This window comes from Aptenodytes patagonicus, chromosome 3 (assembly GCF_965638725.1).
Source record: "Aptenodytes patagonicus chromosome 3, bAptPat1.pri.cur, whole genome shotgun sequence".
In the NCBI taxonomy this organism is placed as follows: Eukaryota; Metazoa; Chordata; class Aves; order Sphenisciformes; family Spheniscidae; genus Aptenodytes; species Aptenodytes patagonicus.
The window spans coordinates 25,885,472-25,903,464 of record NC_134951.1 but is presented as its reverse complement, the minus strand read 5'-3'; the positions used below and the strand labels follow the sequence as shown (position 1 = coordinate 25,903,464).

At 34.8% G+C, this 17,993-nt stretch overlaps 1 protein-coding gene across 1 annotated transcript in view; it reads left to right on the top strand.

The window, feature by feature from the left end:
* The window catches only part of CSMD1 (CUB and Sushi multiple domains 1), a 1,284,461-nt gene that overhangs the window by 1,202,584 nt on the left and 63,884 nt on the right, over positions 1–17,993 (top strand). The window contains exons 51-53 of the mRNA XM_076332906.1: positions 850–1,044; positions 5,923–6,096; positions 15,875–16,048. Of these exons, the coding sequence (XP_076189021.1) occupies positions 850–1,044; positions 5,923–6,096; positions 15,875–16,048 (543 nt within the window). The remainder of the gene's footprint in view (positions 1–849; positions 1,045–5,922; positions 6,097–15,874; positions 16,049–17,993) is intronic.

The following is a 17,993-nucleotide window of genomic DNA, read 5'->3' as shown; positions in this document are numbered from 1 at the left end:
GCTATTTAAAAATGAAGTAATCATAAATATTTTCATAAAACTAGTCTAATCATTACAAAGACAGGCACATTAAGATAGAATTCATGTCAATATCATAAATATTGTAAATATTCTGTGTACTTCATCTTGAATTGCAGAGCACCAATTTGAAACTGCAAAATATTTAAAAATGTTATATATGGTTGGTAGCTATATTAAGCCTTCTGAAAAATATAAACTACAATTCTTGTCTACTCGCAGTAACTGCATTCTCTTATGAAATCTGAAATACCAAAAGCAACAGAACTGAAATCACTCTAAAAATTTCTCTAAATGTTATCTTTATTTTTTATGTCAAGTGTTCTGAACTGGAATGTAATAATTTTCCTGAATACCCACAGTATACCATTTTGTAGTAATTAGCATTTAAACGTGTGTTAACAGCTTTTATCACAACCTGTTTTAAGAACTTGCTAGAGCTTTTCTAAAGTGAGTATCATGGATAGAAAAATAAAGCATCACTTGAGCCTTTGCAAAAATTACATAGCATTATTTGCTTTCCCTTTTACTTCCACTGTATTCTGTGATGTGTTTTGTCTCTGAAAGTTTTAAATAAATTGCATTAGAGACCATAACTGTACATCAATGTTCCACTGCATCTCACTAAACAAAAATGTACTATAAACTCCTGATCAATTTGCAATACTCACTGTATGACGTTCATTATTTTTCCTGGAACTTGTATTTCAGAAATGCTTATGGTATGCTCAATTTTACATTGCAAAACTTCTGCCAGTAAGGCAAGACATATATATTCTGTGAAGAAACTTAGGGGTGGAATGCTAATCTTTAAGTGTCCTTTCTTCACAGCTGTAACTTGCCCCAGCATAGAGACTCTGCTCTCAGAACATGTTGTCTGGAGACTGATTTCTGGGTCACTGAGTGAGTATGGAGCTCAAGTCATGCTCAGCTGCAGTCCTGGATATTATTTACTGGGTCAAAGACTCATACAGTGCAGGACTAATGGAACCTGGAGTGTAGGCAATGAAAGGCCAAGTTGTAAGGGTAAGGAACTTACTTGTTTACAGAATATCCTATGCTTTTTAATACATATATTTTATTTTATAAATAGTTTAAAGGTTTTTTAAAAAAATGTTGCTATCAATCTCCTATAAGTAAGCAAATATGAAATTTTCATTAATTTGTTGAAATTAATTAATTCAAACTCTTTATGTATAAAGTACAACATATTTCATATAAGAGTCAATGAAGGAGCATCAGAAGATCAATTTGGATGATGATCTATATCTGACTATGGATTTATTCAACTAGATAATGCATAAGTATTTAGACAATACTAGGAGATGTTATCACCTTAGAAGATTCAGGATTAGAATTAGATTAGGAGATGATATTGCTTTGACCTCTTGGGTGAAGCATGAAAACTGTACTGTTAGAGAAACATACATACGAACTTTTTTAATGTCATCACACAAAACTATCATAAATTACATCAGCCCTGACTTTGGATGTTTAAAGATTTAGAGAACCTTGACATTCTCAGTGGGATCATACAGTTGTCAAGGGTTACAGTATCAGAGTCTTAATGAATTCCCCCAAAACCTCATTTCTTCATTTTCCAATGTGTTATTTGCTTTTGTTAGAGAGGATATTTGGCATATCAGCTAGTTGTGGTACCCTTAAAGCAGAAACTTTTCCTATATTATGGTAGTACTTACAGACTCTCTTTCAATGGCAGGGCAGCACAGAAGATCCCAGCATCTGAAAGAAAATGGCCAGCTGACAGGCCTGCATACTAAGCAGAACTGGAAATAAAATTCAGGCATTCAATTTTTCAGAGCAGTATGTCATTTCAGTTAGATATTCAAATTTAGTATTTCATCCTGAAAGAGATGCGCTTTTTTTTTGAGTGACTTTTTTTTTTTTTTTAAATTCAGTAAAGTTTCTAATGTTAGAAGATATTTGAGAATGGCTATTCTGAAACAAGCTAAATCGATAAGAGAAATTTTATGGCAGCACTGTAGGAACGAATTCTTGGGATCAGGTGAACAACTTACTAAATTATACCTTCTGGTATTTTTTAAGCAAAGAGAACAGAATCATTCTGCTCTGTCAAACTGTTAAGTCTGCAGACATGTCAATAATAGAATCACAGCATCGTAGAATAGTTTGGGTTGGAAGGTGTCACAGAAGCTCATGTAATCAAATTAGGCACGTGATAGATTCAAAAATAGACTTTATTTAAACCAAAATTATTTAGCAGAAAACTAACTAGAAATGAGGTGTCAACACCCCAACAACATCAGTAAACCACAGGTTCAGGATGGTGTATGAGGAATTAATACTGCACAGCCAACTTCAGAAATGAGGATCCAAAATGTGCACAATCACTCACCTATAAGATGAGGGCTCTCAACCTCAAGGAGTTTCCATGGGCAGTGTCACGACCCAAGGGGAGAGTCACTGACTGCAGACCCGTTGCTCTGAGGAGGACTGACTCAACTTGCCCTCCGGCGGGGCTCCATTAATACCCTAGTCGAATCTGATCTGTGGTCAATTCTAATTGGCTGAGGGCCTTAACTTTCTTACTGATGTTCTCCCACAGTGGGCAGCTTTCCATTCTCTTGGAGAGCCTTCTGTGGCTTGGGTGGTGAGGCTCGAGCACTTGCCAGTGAAGACCAAGGCAAAAAAGTCATTGAATACCTCTGTCTTCTCCATATCCTGGGTAACCAGATCTCCCATTTTGTTCTGGAGAGGGCCCACAATTTTTCTCATCTTCCTTTTATCCCCGACATACCTATAGAATCTTCTCTTGTTGCCCTTGATGTCCCTGGCCAGATTTACTTCTAGCAGGGCTTTAGCTTTCCTAACCTGATCCCTGGCTGCTCAGACAATTTCTCTGTATTCCTCCCAGGCTACCTGTCCTTGCTTCCACCCTCTGTAGGCTTCCTTTTTGTGTTTGAGTTTGTCCAGGAGCTCCTTGTTCATCCATGCAGGCCTCCTGGCATTTTTGCCTGACTTCCTCTTTGTTGGGTTGCATTGCTCCTGAGCTTGGAGGAGGTGATCCTTGAATATTACCCAGCTTTCTTGGGGCCCTCTTCCCTCCACAGCTTTATCCCATGGTATTCTGCCAAGCAGATCCCTGAAGAGGCCAAAGTCTGCTCTCCTGGAGTCCAGGGTAGTGAGCTTGCTGTGCACCCTCCTTGGTGCCATAAGGATCTCGAACTCATAATACCTTATGATAAATGGTACCAAGAGTATTTCATATGATTCTATGATAGTGATAACAGAATGACCATAAACATCAGATAGCTTTTCATATTCCAAATAAATGGTTGAGCAAAACCTTCAGTACGATGTACATATTGTGACAAATAGAAGATGAAATTAATTTGCCTAAATACAAGCTCCTAATGCCATATGAGACAAATTACAGTATCTAAACTGGTAGATACTAAAGAGAACTTGGGAGAGATTCTCAACCTTCTTCAACAGCAGCTGGAGGCAAGACAGAGCACCCAAAGTTATCTCAGATGGTACTGAATCACTACCAAGGGTGATTCAAATATAAATTGACACAATCTTTCGTCAGTACTGGGAAAATTGTGGCTACAAAACTAAGGCATGAAATTTACAGAGGTGGTATTAGAGAATGACGCTAGTATGGGAAAAGAACAACAAAGAAAAGAAAACAAAGAAGGATGTATACCATTTAACTAAAAATAATATAAAACAATATTTATTTTCTAGAAAAGAAAAAATTATTTAAGATGTTTTTAGAACAAGGCTGAGAAAGCTACCTGTAACAGCAATCAATACGATACATACATGAAAGCAGTGTATTTGATCTTACCTAAATGATGATGGGTTGTGGAATTACGTTGGTTCTGTTTCATTCCATTAGTTTTGTTTTGGGAAAATTTCCTTTTGAAAATATTCAGCTGGGAAAATAAGGTGACTCTTCTAATCTCTTATAAACCAGTAACAGCTATATCAATTTTCTTTTCAAATTTAAAACTAATGAGTTTTTTTATTCTATTAACTGCAATTGTGCCCCTTTTCCTTTTGTGCACACATACTAAAAAAAAAGGTTTTGTATTTGCTGCCTAATATGCAGCTACTGTTCAGCTGCTGAGAAGTCTTTGAAAAGCTAGTTCTTGACCAACCTCTACAATTACAGAATTTTTATATAAGTAGAAAATGGGATGACTCATATGGGATGCAGTTAACCAAAAGCAAAGTATTAGGTAGATACAGAAACCCAAGGAGTTGCTGATTGAAGATACATTAATTTGTTTATAAGACAGGTAGATTATTTTGCCCTCTGATAGAGGACTGACTAGGATTTAGTGATGGCAAACTTCATCCTCCAAGAGACGTTCAGTAATACTTCCACTGAATATAGATCATTAAGATCCAGAAATACACTGTAGAGTATTTTGAGGAGTCTACTGTTTATTTTCTGTCTGTCATTCACATGCTAAGGATACATTATATAAATATAGATTCTAGCTGTTTATATTTCTGAGGCAGCAGGAAAGCTAATTGAAACATTGATGATAAGGCATTTAGATTGTATTTATCAATGTCTACTTGTGAATAGTATCTCTAAAGGAATTGCGAAACATCAAATTAAGAGGGTTCTGGATAAGAGAGACCTAACTAGTAAATTTATTTTATTTGTTTAAGAATATTCTGAACAGCTGCCTAACAAATCATGAGGTGGCTCATTATTCATGTAGTTTAGCAATTTTTAACGGGAATCACTGTAATTAAAAATAATAAAGTGTTTGTAATATGTTTAGGACAATTCATTCTATTGCATTTTAGGAAAATAATTTGATTTTTTTAACATATGCATAAGTGTAATTAATATTCAGCATTAGCATTAGAAGTTACAATGTTAGGCTACTCCACAAATTACATTAATGTGACTTGGTTGTAGTCAAAAGGAGTCTTTTCCACCTGTGGAAACCTTATGTGTGTAAGAAACTTTAGTCACATATATTCTGATTATGACTGAGTTAACTGCACAGTGGTATGTATTTGATTTTATCTAACTTCTACCCAATTCCATGTTGTTTTCTATAGTGAACCTTTTAAAATATAGAAGAATGTGGTCTTGAGATTTCAGATAGGAAGTTTAGCTGTGATTAATAGGCTTTTGAAAGTAAACCCATGATTTATGCTAACATATAATAAGATACAATTGAAGCTTTTGAAAGCATTGGTCTGCATCTTAAATTACAATATTATTCATATATTTTTCTAGAAACAAAAGACATGACAGAAAGGTTTTAATTAAATTAGAGTTTGATACATTCTTAAAAGGTAATTTTTCATGTGGTGCCTGTAATAGCTGTAGGTTGCAGCTGATGCTACAGAAGGTTTCTGTGATAATGGGTCAAGTCTAGCCTTAAGAAAAAACAGATTTATATTTTTAGCAAGTAGACTACCATATATGTTATATGATTATGAATAGTAGTGGGGAATAAGAAAAAAGACAGTTCATAACAATTCAGAGTACTACATGTTAAAAATAGATAATATCTTTAAACAGACATAACACTTAAAATGGCTGGGGAAAGTATATTTGAGGAGTAGCCAGGAGTATGTATACATGGAATATAACTGCAGCCCTCACAGACATTCATGTAATTCCCTTGTTTCAGAACTGGAAATATAGATTGTGTTTAAGCTGCTGTCAAGATGTGAAGATATCCTAATGAATTTTGAGATTTAGAACGTGTGTTGCCAAATCAAGCATAATTTTAAGCCCTTACTGTGGAATACAACTCTTATAATTATTCCTATTACATTTACTTTTAAGAAAATGTGAGATGGTATATTGTCTTCCAGTCTAAGAAATTATGAAAAGTATTTTCATATTCAATTTGTTCTGTTATTTGGTCTTTTTCCTAGTTATCTCCTGTGGTGGTCTTCCTTCTCCACCAAATGGAAATAAGATTGGAACCTTAACAGTGTATGGAGCTACTGCAATATTCACCTGTAACACAGGATACACATTAGTTGGTTCTCACGTGAGAGAATGCTTGGCAAACGGTCTCTGGAGTGGTACTGAAACTCAATGCCTAGGTAAAAAACAAATTTCTGGGTTTGGTTTTGTTTTGTTTTGTTTTAAGCAAACACAGTATCAAATACTGGAATTCAGCTTTTATCAAGCAACAACATTTTTAAATCAATGAAAAATAAAGATATCTTAAATATAAAAATATTGTGTACTGCATATGATTTTATACTGCTCTACTAGCATATAACTTTTTATTAGAAATTAAATTGTATTTGATGTGTTGGAATGCTTTTCGGACCAGGAGGGTTTTTTTAAGTGACTCGATTGCCCACATTTAGAGTACTTTGATTTGCTTTGTAGAGCAGTCACAAGGTGTGTGATGAAACTAAACTGGAAGATGAGCTTCATTTCAGGAGTATTCCTGATGTATTCCAACTACAAATGAGCTTTCAGCATATTGAGTATTCAGTCAAGAGAAGTAGACAAGAGACAGTCCAAAGTAAAACCAATACCCTTCCAAACCCTGAGATATATACAGTTTGGACCTTAAGTTCTCACCCCAACTCTTTCATTCTTCAGATCCACTCATAGTGGTTTGCACTCCTAATATAGACATAAGAAAACTGTTTTCTTTTTCAGTCACCTTTGAAGCTCAGCAGTGGGTGTATTCCTGGTTGTGGACAGTATATTTATTTCTGGAATCTTTTATTTGCTTTGTCTACCCTCATTTTGTAGATTTTCTTCTTGCCTCACAGCTGAATGTACTCAGTTGCCCTCAGGAAAGGAGTCTCTTCTTTCTTCTCCAGAGTTCAAGCTCATTTAAAAAGCAGCTTTCTTCTCTTCTACCTAGCCGCATCCTTTTAGCAGAACACATAGTATTCCATGCCTATCTAGTACATTTTAAACAAAACAGTTTGACCACGTATCATATGCAAGAATTGAATTGTTTTACAGAGGAAATAATTAATTGATTTAAAAAAAAAAAAAAAACAAAACAACTAGAGTAACTAAGATATCATTATCCAGAATAATCCATATTCCTGTTTTTTGCAGCAATGAAACAGTAAAAGCATCATTTTATAAGGAAATGGTAGTAGCTGTAACATGATTTGTCAGATATTATTCTCTATCCAGAACTCACTTCTTGTAAAATTTTCAGGTAGGCTAGAGCAATGTTTGACTAATTAGAGACATGTCTAACAGTAACATTTAACTTAAAGCTTTTAAATAAATTATGCTGATTCATTTCTAAATTATAAAATCCCTTGTCCTCCCACTCTGTAGAAACATTAAGTTTTTGAAAAGTATGTTAACATGAAAATTTTGCATGTGAAAAATAAAATGCCAGTTATCTTCCTCTGACCTTGGTATCCTCAAAACATCCCATTAAAAGAATGTGGATAGGTATTTTTTGCAGTATGTCATGAAGAACAACATACCTTTATCCTATCTGAAGAAATGAATTCAAATCAAAGCTGAAAAAACCCCTTTTTCTAAGCATCACTTCTTCAAACCTTCATGCTGTCTGTAGAATCCCTGATGTTTTCAATTCCATGAACCAAGTCAAAATAAACCTGACATCTACATTTACAGTAAGTCAGTGTCAATATGGATCTGTGAGAAGGAAGTTTTACATATACCTAAAGAACTAATAATGAAAGGTTGCTGAGCATTCTTAGACACCTGAATCCATTCTTAACTTTCTCAACATCAATAGTGTCACTGTCTTTCTCTCTTCAGATAGGCATACATATGATCTTTGGCATATCAGGTTGCTGGTGTTCATTACCTTATAGATATGCTGTTTTGCCTTAAATTTCTAAGCAGAGTTACTTCATAGTACCATCATAAAGGGTATTTGCAGTTATTGAGCTTTGAATTCATGCTCTCACCAAGGTGCAAAACTGAAGGAAATGGCTACAGTTCCCCTGAGCAAAACATAGAAAATCAGAGCTGCATTTTAAAACACATCAACATTCCCCTGATAGAATATTCTATTAAAAGAAAAGAAGAACATCTGCATCACAATAACCAGGTGTGATGGGACCACATACCAACTCAATCATGTCTTCAAAAAAACAATTTTCAAGTATCATCAATTTCATCTCAGCATGTTATTAAGAAAAAGGAATAGCAAGTATCATTAGATAAACGATTTTTAACAGAGTACTAGTGAAAATATCTTGCATTTCTGGAGAACTTTAATGCCTGAAAATACTTTTAGAGAAAATATTTTGAAACAGGTTGCAAGCCACAAGATAGTAATGCACTAACAAAGGCATAATAATATAACCTTGATGAAAAAGAATATGGAGTTATCAGCTGCATATTAACTCTCTTCTTCATCAGTATAGAACAGACAATTTGATGGGGTATAGGTGAAATACAGAAATGTGGGAGTCTTCTCTCAGAGACAGGGATAAAATCTCAGTCTTTATGTCCTACTTGCCATGTTGATTGCCTTTTCTTCTTTCAATTCAGATACTAGGCTGCAGCAGCAAGGAAAATTAAGACAGAATCTTTTCAGAAAAAAAGTAGCATAAGACCATGTAATTCAGATCTAAATTAAGATTTTATAACCTTTGATCATGTATTTCTGATTGATTCCTTCATTTTGCAAGAGTAATGTTTGTAGCACAATTTTTGTGAAGATAGTTTTACAGTATGTCATCTCTTAAGATATGGAGTGGTCAGAAGTAGTGACCATTGTCTCATAGAGCTAACCTAGCTTCTAAATGGCAGTTCGTTATTAGTGAGTTCCAAGCAAGATGTAGTTGTTTCTGGCAAATTTTGTGAAAAGGAAAAAAACTTCTCTGGCTTGATATTATTTTCAATTCCATATACTTTATTTTTCAATTTAAAATAAGCTTTATTAAGAAGGAAGTCATCTTGACGTAAGAAATAATGGCATAAATGGAGTATACTTTAATTACTATTTTTTTTTTATATTTAGAGCAGTAAAGGAGTAAAACAAATCTTTTTTTTACCTAGGGAAAAAAAATTCTACTGAGATGCTGGTTAGGGGAATGCTATGCTTCAGCATTATTTTTTCACACACATAAGTTCATCAGTTCCACAGTGGAACTATATAAGAGGTTTGTATGTGAAGATACATCAGCGTCCTGCTGGTGTCAGGTTATCCCTGGACTGAGGTTGACCAACATTTAAAAGATACTGGAACTGCAACTGTGAAGATCCAACAGCCCCAAATTTGCATGTGTAGGAGTATTTTCCTCAGCCCTTGCTTCTGTTGCAGACAGGCAAACTACATTGTAAAAAAAGAGCTATTACCCCTCAGTTTTTTGCAGTGTGTTATACTATTCATTGCCAGTGTAGTGCCTGATACCTGCATTTAATAATTTCAAGCATAAAGATATGTGTTATCTTTCATTCACTTTAACTAACCTGAAATACTACTTCATCATCTGATTGATAATAATAGTATTTAGTACTTATGTACTGCTTTTCTTTTTTGAAAGGCTATACACACAGGATAATTTGGCTGCCAACATATACAAACTAAATAATATACAAATCTCAATCGATTCTGTTTGTGTTATAAATACCTTTTGCCCATGGAAGGCTGGAAAAGATTTTTTTCTTCTATTCTGACTACTGAGAAATACATTTTACCACTGAACACTCCAGAAGATTAACTGTCCACGGTAGCCATAAATTTAGATTCAAATAGCGTAGAGATGGAGAAGAACTGATCAGTACAGGACTTACATAGTGAACAATATCAGTTTACTCTCAAAGTCAGTTTAAAAACTACACACAGTGAAGCTTTTAACTCTTTAGGAAACAGCTAATAAGTTTACTAGATCTCATAGTTAGGAAAGACTGTCTCTATATACAGCTTGAATTTCATTTATATGAATTCATCCTTTTCTTCTCCAGGAGTGATTTGCTGTTGGATTTTGTCTGTTTCAGTTTTTTACAAATCTGCATTGAAATTGTTATCCATTACTATTATCCTATCCCCTTGGTCATAACTAATAACTTTTTTTTTCCACCTGGCTATCTGCATTTTAAATGATTTCTACAGATCTATTCCCACTTGTTATGAACACAGGACCTCTTGCAGGAACTATTACTGCAGCACAAGCAATGTTTGTCTTATGATACTTCCCAATTCTTTTTCTAAAAATTTGATGGACTTTGGTTTCTATTTGATGAATCAGATAGATTGCATTGTTGAATGCAGCCCTATGCTTAGAACTGTTAAATGAATGGATCTACCTCACTAGACAAAAAAGATCACATTTAGAGCTGGAAGATTGTTAATCACTATTTAGTCTTTGCTATTTCAAAATCAGACAAGCTCTGTAGTGCCAAAAATACTGCACAGCTCTGAGTGTACAAGTCTAAATTTGAGTTATCACATGCATGCTGCAGAAGGTTGTTTTTCTGTTACTAAACCTCTTCCTGCCTCACATAAGGGATATTCACACCATGTACTTTAGGCACCTAATTTAGATGCAATTTAGAGTACAATCTAAGATCCTAAATTCCCAACAAGGTCAATGGAACTATGCAGGCTCCTCCAGAGAGCAATTCAAGAAAGGTAAATTCTTAAATTTTAAAGCTAGATGATGTGAATGCCACCAGTTGTGTATTCCTAAATTTCAAGGACAGCATGCACCAAATTTATTTCAGAGGTGCCTTTAGGACTTACCTGAAGCCTGTGAAAATCAGGAGGCAAACACCCGGGGAGCTCTGAATAAGACTTTCCATTTCAAAGGTATGATAATGAGTCAGAGATGCTTTTTACCTACACTGTACCTGCATGAATGTAATTCAGGACAGCTATAGATTAAAATAGGTGTCACTTTATGTTACCCGCTGGGTTGTGTAGAATCAATTTATAATTTCAGGCCAGCTGAGTACACTAATTTCTATATCTCAGGAAAAGGTTTGTCAAATCCTTATTATTTGTCTCAAAAGAAAGTTAAAACCAATGACTGTAGTTAATGAGTCCAAGGCTAACTATAAGACCTAAGTCTTCAGGTAGTTAGTATTATATGTACTTTTCCTTAGTTATACAAGGATAAACGTGAATCGTTAGGCAAGATTTTTTTTCAATTTCCCTCAATTACTCTCACTGCTGATATTTCATATCTCTTCTCTTTTTTCCTTCCAAGAATAATTGCACCTATAAGTCACAAAACATATGTTTGTGTGCATGCTTTGTGTGTGTGAGTGACGATACATACATGTAGGGCAGAAATCAAATTGGAAGCATTTAAGAGTTTGCTCAACTCCATCTCTAGTATTGGTGGCATTTAATCATGGACTAAAGTGTTTTCCTGAACAGATATTTTTTCCTGACTTATCATGACTTTCAGGTGCAAAACTATACATAAACAAGTCAAGGACATACTTTAAAATCTGAACTTAAATATAATCCACTCCACTCCATTTTCATGAATTTTTAACATTTTTTTTTAAATAAGAATTCCATATCTTATCCATAGTTCTATAATATATATAATTCTCTACATTTATCAGTGTGAAAAAATGCTGCTGCCGACTGTGCTTGTGTAAAAATATCTGATACTGTAATTGACAACTTATAGGTAAACTGCAGTATGATATTGTGATATTGGTTTATATTTCAAATTCTTATTAAAATAAATAGAATTATTTGTATCTTTCTTTCCAGATGTTTTAGAGTAAAACTACTGAACAAACCTTGAACCATGTGAACAATTTTCTTAATTCTTGAGAGCATATTTTATTAAAAAATCCACTAGCAGCCTCCTTAATTTTCTTTTAATCTAATTTTACTTGATGGGAAACTTACATACATTTTGTGTTATTGCAGTGCTCTTTCAGTTCTTGAGTTGTTGGAACATTTAACTGAGTCAAAATTCCCAGAAAAATCATGAAATCCACCAGCTGGAATGATCTGTAAATGAAATGACTCACATAATAAGTCTAGCAACTTGTTAAATCCCCATTTAAGATAAAGTGCATAATATTTGTATTTTGCATTATGTCAGTTGCCACATCTCAGCTATCTTTCTTCTTGAAATTTCCTGTGGTTCCCTGTGTTTGGCTTCAGTGCAGCAGCTGCTTTTCAATTCTTCATTATTTAGGTCTAGAAAAATTTTAAAAAATCAGATGTATGCCATTCTATTTTGTATAAATACAGCTTCTCTTTTCCCATTTTGCATCTGTTTCATAGATTTGCTTTCCCAAAATCTGTGATTGTCCCAATTGCCTGAATGACAATTTTTAGAATGGTCCCAACGCCTGAGTATTTAGGGCCATGCAGAATTGTTTTCTTTAGGAGAAGAAATTCTGATTAAAACTGAGGTATACCCCTGCTCTAGTACATGGATCATCTAAGCCATGAATTTGTCACTCCTAGTAGTACAGCTGGGGGGAGACGATACAGCGGTAGAGGGAATCAATTAAGGAACTACTCAAATAAACTGAACTAATATCTGTGATTTGACTGGATAAGTCTGAGGTGATGGCATATGCCATTGTGAGGCTGCTTTCCACCATGCTTTAAAGGTGGGAACAACTGCAATTACTGGACAAAAATCAATTACAACATCAGATTTCCAAAGAAGGCAAGAGGCTAGCTATTTCACCTCAGTCCCTGGAAAAAATTAGGGAGCAAGTATTAAGAACTAAGTCCATTTCCAGGCATAGGGAAAACAAGAAAATATTTGGGAACAGACAGGATGGAACAATCAAAAGCAAACCTTAATAATCTTACTGCCTTTTCCAATGACTGTCTCATTGGTTGTAGATTCCAGTAGATTTCAACAGTAGATTTCTTTCCCATTGTGTTGTAACAAAACTTTTGAAACAGTCTCCCATAGTATCCTTGTAGCCAAATTGAGAAGACAGGGACTGGATGGGGGGACTACAAAATGGCTGGAAAACTAATTGAACAAACAAATTCTGAGGGTAGTGTTTCATGATTCAAAGTATGACTAATAGCCAGTGGACACTGAGGATGAATACTGAGGCCAATACTATACAGTCTCTGTCAGTGATTTGGATAACAGGTTGGGGTGCAGCCTCAGCAAGTTTGAGGGTGACACCAAATGATGGGAGAACAGTTGATATGCTGGATTGCAGTACTGCTAGACAGAGAGACCTTGAGAATCTGGAGGAATGGGCCAATAGGAAGCTCATAAAGGTCAACAAAGACAAATACAGAATCCTGCATTTTTCCTAGAATAATGCCATTCATGAGTACTGGCCTGGAACTGACTGGGTAAAAAGAAGCTTTACAGAAAGCAACCCAGGTGACCTAGTGCAGAGGCTGAACAAGAGTTAAAAGTGTGGTCTTGCAGTAAAGAAGATCACAGACTGGACTGTACGAGCAGCAGTGTAGTCAGCAGGTCACGGTTATTATTTCCTCTTCGGTACTCATGTGGAAAACTGTATGTAGTTTTTGTGTCCTCCACCATACAAGAGAGAGATATTAGAAACTGAAGCAAGTCTGGGGGAAGGGCCCATTAAGGGGCTAGGGGCTGGAGTATGTGATAGACAAGGAGACGCTGAGCAAGGCTGGAGGAGAGAAAATGGTAAGGGGAATCATTACTAATTTGGACTGAGAACAATAAGGTAAATTATTCCACGAGACATTTCAAGGAGAAAAATATGCTTTCAATGTCCTTGTTACTCTCTGTTGCCATACTCCCTGTCAGGAGAAGAGTAGCTGTATAAGAAGTTGGGTGTGAAAAGCTTGCATACATACTGTCTTCCACAAATTTACAGAACAGTATCACAATGTCTCCTTAAAGACATCAGCAATCCTACAACTAAGATTATTATAATAATCCTATATGTATGTAAAAAGTAATCAAGTGGCATGTGTTTTACCCTTCTAGTGTTTTAGAAGAGCCATTAAGTGTAAATGAAATATACTGTCTAGCATTATTAAAGGGGCTTTAGTAGAAAGGAGATTCAATACCAAAGAAGCTAAGTAACAAACAAGTCTGCTGTTGATGAATACAGCCTGTGTGAAACAGAACATCTCACACACACACACACACACTCTAGCAGCAGTCATGAGCCTCAGGGCCCTGTCCTCACATCTCAAAATGTGGACTTAGCATAGTTTCAGATGAAATTATTGCTAGTTGTAATTAATCAATGTCACAAAAAAAAAGAATTTTTTTCTCCTCTTTAATCAGTAAAGAGAAATAGTTTCCTGCTCAGCACCTCTGTTTTCAAACGGAATGAAGAATCTAGAGAGAATAAAATCATTACTTGGCTTCCTTAGTGCCAAGAGTGCTATTACCCTGGAGTAATGCATTCTGTATTGTTTAACAGCAGCTGATATAACTAAGGAGGAAACAGTGCTGGTAGACATTCCTTGCTTTCCATGCCTTCATACAGTTGGAGAAGGTAGCTATTTCAAAGCATACTGACTAAATTGGAAAACAATGTAAAGAAGAGTTTATTATAATTTTGACATGAATATGAATTTATAAGCACAGAAAAGGCATTAAATATGTCAGTTTAGCTAAGAATCAGCTGAAGATATCATAAAGGTGTTTATTATTTAGAAAGAGTAAACACAAATAAAACACTTTTTACGATTCATTACTAAAAGCCATTAATAAATAAACATGAACTTAATTGTAGAAACTGGAGCTGAATGTTAGGAAATATTTGAACATAACAAGATATACTTAGCTGTAGATTTTTTTTTTTTTTTTCCCCAAGAAGTCTGCTTTCTATGTTGCAGGCTTTAAATTAGACTGGAGAAAATTTCTATTAAATATGAATATAAATAGGGGCCTAAATGGCATTGTAAAGGAGCTAATATATCTAAGTGGGACATATACACATATCTGAAATAACTCAGTGTTTCTTCTCTTGAAGGCAATAAGTCTGACTGTGATGCTACAGGAATGATTTATGTTTTCTTTATTTTTTAAAAAATGAGGTTTGTTTGTTTGTTTGTTTGTTTTTTAAATTTTATTAGTCTTAGGATCTGTCTACTAATGTCTGAAGACCTGCTAGTAAGAAATCAGTTATTTGTTGGATATGTATAATAACAAGGGCTATGTTTGTTCTAATAAAATAACAACACCAGGACATGCAAATGAACATGCAACTTGATCATCTCTCCTGTTAAATCATTAGAACAATGCCTGGACATGGCTAAGATTCTCCAAGACAATTTCCGAGAACTGTTCACGTTAGCTTAAACCTGTACTGATCCTGGTAGGCAGCTTGCTAGCAGCTGTGCTGGTTTGGAGGGCAAGAGATTTTCATTTTATGGATGTAGACTGCTCTGTGCTGGTTGGTCTCTGCCAGAGAATAGTCCCAACCATGTTTAATTTATTAGTAGAGATCTACTTACAAAATCCAAGGCAAATCATGAATAAGAGATATCAGAACTCTATGAAGAAAGAATAGTATGGGTTTGAGAGTTAAAGACCTTTTAATTCACACTCCTTTGAGGAAAAAGACAACATTAATAAGGCAAAGGGGAAAAAAATATCCGTGCTAAAATTGTCAGTTTTCTAGCAATTAAACTGAATGTTTTGTAATTTCAGACATTTGCAGTTTACATTTTCCAGACATTCTTCTGACAAATTTGTCATTTCTGCAACAGAATCTGCAGAAACTATACATATGAAAATTAAAAATATTTGAATGTCACTTCAACCTAAAAAAGTAGAAGGAATATCACCTGTAGTTTTTACACCTCAGAACTTGTTCTGTACAGTGCAGTATTTGACTCTAATATGTTGTTTATTGAAAGCAAGGATGAAATGTTATTTTCCTATCAGCATTCTTTTAAATGTTGGCAAGGTTTGTAAGAATATACGTTTTAGATGGGTTATTCTTTTATTGTAGCTGGTCACTGTGGTTCTCCGGATCCAATTGTAAATGGTCATATCAGTGGAGATGGTTTCAGTTATCGTGATACTGTAGTCTACCAGTGTAATCCTGGCTTTCGACTTGTTGGTACGTCTGTCAGAATTTGCCTACAGGATCACAAGTGGTCTGGACAAACTCCTGTTTGTGTCCGTAAGTATCACTAATTTTTCACTAAATTATTACTACTATTTTAAACGTAAGTGAACATTAACAGTGGATTGGATGTTCAAAGGTGTTTGAGTGAGGTGCTCAGGTCAGATATTTATTGGACCTGTTTTCAATTACAAGGGTCATTATGATAATCTAATCCAGTTTCTAACCTAGCACAGACTGAATAACTATGGCCAGTAATTTCTGATTTCTCTTGTTTCAGAAACAGGATGACATAGGCATTGAAGTGGGTTGAACAATAGGCTGCAACTGTATAACTTCTTCTATCCCTTTCTCTCTTTCTCCAGGCATAATTTCTATGTCAAGTGTGGGCTTACTGAGCCTCTCCCCTATTTTTCCACCAGGAATACCAAAATCCCTTGGTTTATTTTCACTGTTTGGTGGGTAAAGCTGGAATACTCTTCATCTGTGCAGTTTTGATGGTGACTGCCCATTTTTCCACATTGTTTTCCTAATATTTACCAGTGCAAGCCCAGGCATGGTATTGGATTATACCACATCTGTTAGAAAAAAATGTTAATTTTTTTATAACCTTTAGTAGGAATTTTCTTTTCTCTTAATTCACATGCTTTTGAAAATCCCATACTTAATTGCTGGAATTGTTGAGTCTTTCCTACTCTACTTCCTTCCGCGTTTACATTGCAGGTTTTCTGACATTTTCTGATCCATCAGACATTTAATCAGAGTGAAGTCTGATTTCTCTGCTTTTTATTTTGCTACTTTATTGTGTAGTTGATTTCATTATTCTTTTTCCATTTTAACAAGGCTCTCAATTTTTATACAATTTTTGTTATTTTTAATGGAGCATTTATATAAATTATTTCAGTTTTGTAATTTTTTAAGATGTCTGCAATTCAGACTGAAGTATTTTTGTCTACACAGAGATAGTCACTGAGATGATCAGCTTTTCTGTTCAATCCATCTTAGTATCTTTGTTTCATTTCTGAGAAAATATATTACTGATAAGTCACTAGATTTCAAAATGTTCAGTATTTTCTTTCTTAGTGGTAAAATGAAAATTTCTACCTGTATACAGTTGCAGAAAATATCTGCCAAGTGTCATTGTCCTTTTAAAATCCTATTCATATCTTCAAGTGATTCATATTCATGAAAGGAGAAATGCTAGAAGCTAGCATTATTACTTTTAGTAGATTAATTTTACTGTGCAGTGAATAAAATCCCTTCAAAAGAAAGGGGCAAAGCTAAGGGGGGGTGGGAGGCTGTTTCTTCCTAAATTGATGTTATCATTACTGTTATGAGAAGAACTGGCAGCAATTTCTGTCTTTATAGGTTGCCTAATACTTTCCATTACAAATGGTTTTCTTTTGCTTATAACTCTGCCAGACTAAAGAGCCATACAAGTCTTTTATTTTTTTTTAATGTCAGCATCCAAGCTTCAGATGATTTTCCTACTTTTATTTATTTATTTATTTATTTATTTATTTATGTATTAAAAATTCTCATAAGAATGGCTCTGTTATTTCTGAGAAGGAAAGTGAAAACATACTGTTTACCAATGTCCTCCCTAATGTGATACTGAAATGGTCTTCTGACTGAGCAGTGTGGATCAAGAACTAGAAATATGGCAGAGGTACCATAAAGAAATTATGGGTTGTGCCCCTGAAAATTTACCACAAATTGGTCTTTATTTTGTGAGATTTTTACAGAAAATCACACATTGTTTTATATTTCTAATTGGTTTTGAAAGGAATTTCAGAGTTGTAAGTACTAGATATTGTAATCTTCAAAAAATGTTGTCTAAGGAAGTACTCAGAGTACTGCACCCACGACTACTTTAGGTTCTTAGTTGCATATGAAAGTCAGCCTCCTTCATCCTGCACAATTTTTGACACACAGGTGTTTTCCTATCTCTTTATTGGATAACCAGTTGGACCACACATTAGCCAAATATTTTCTGACTTGC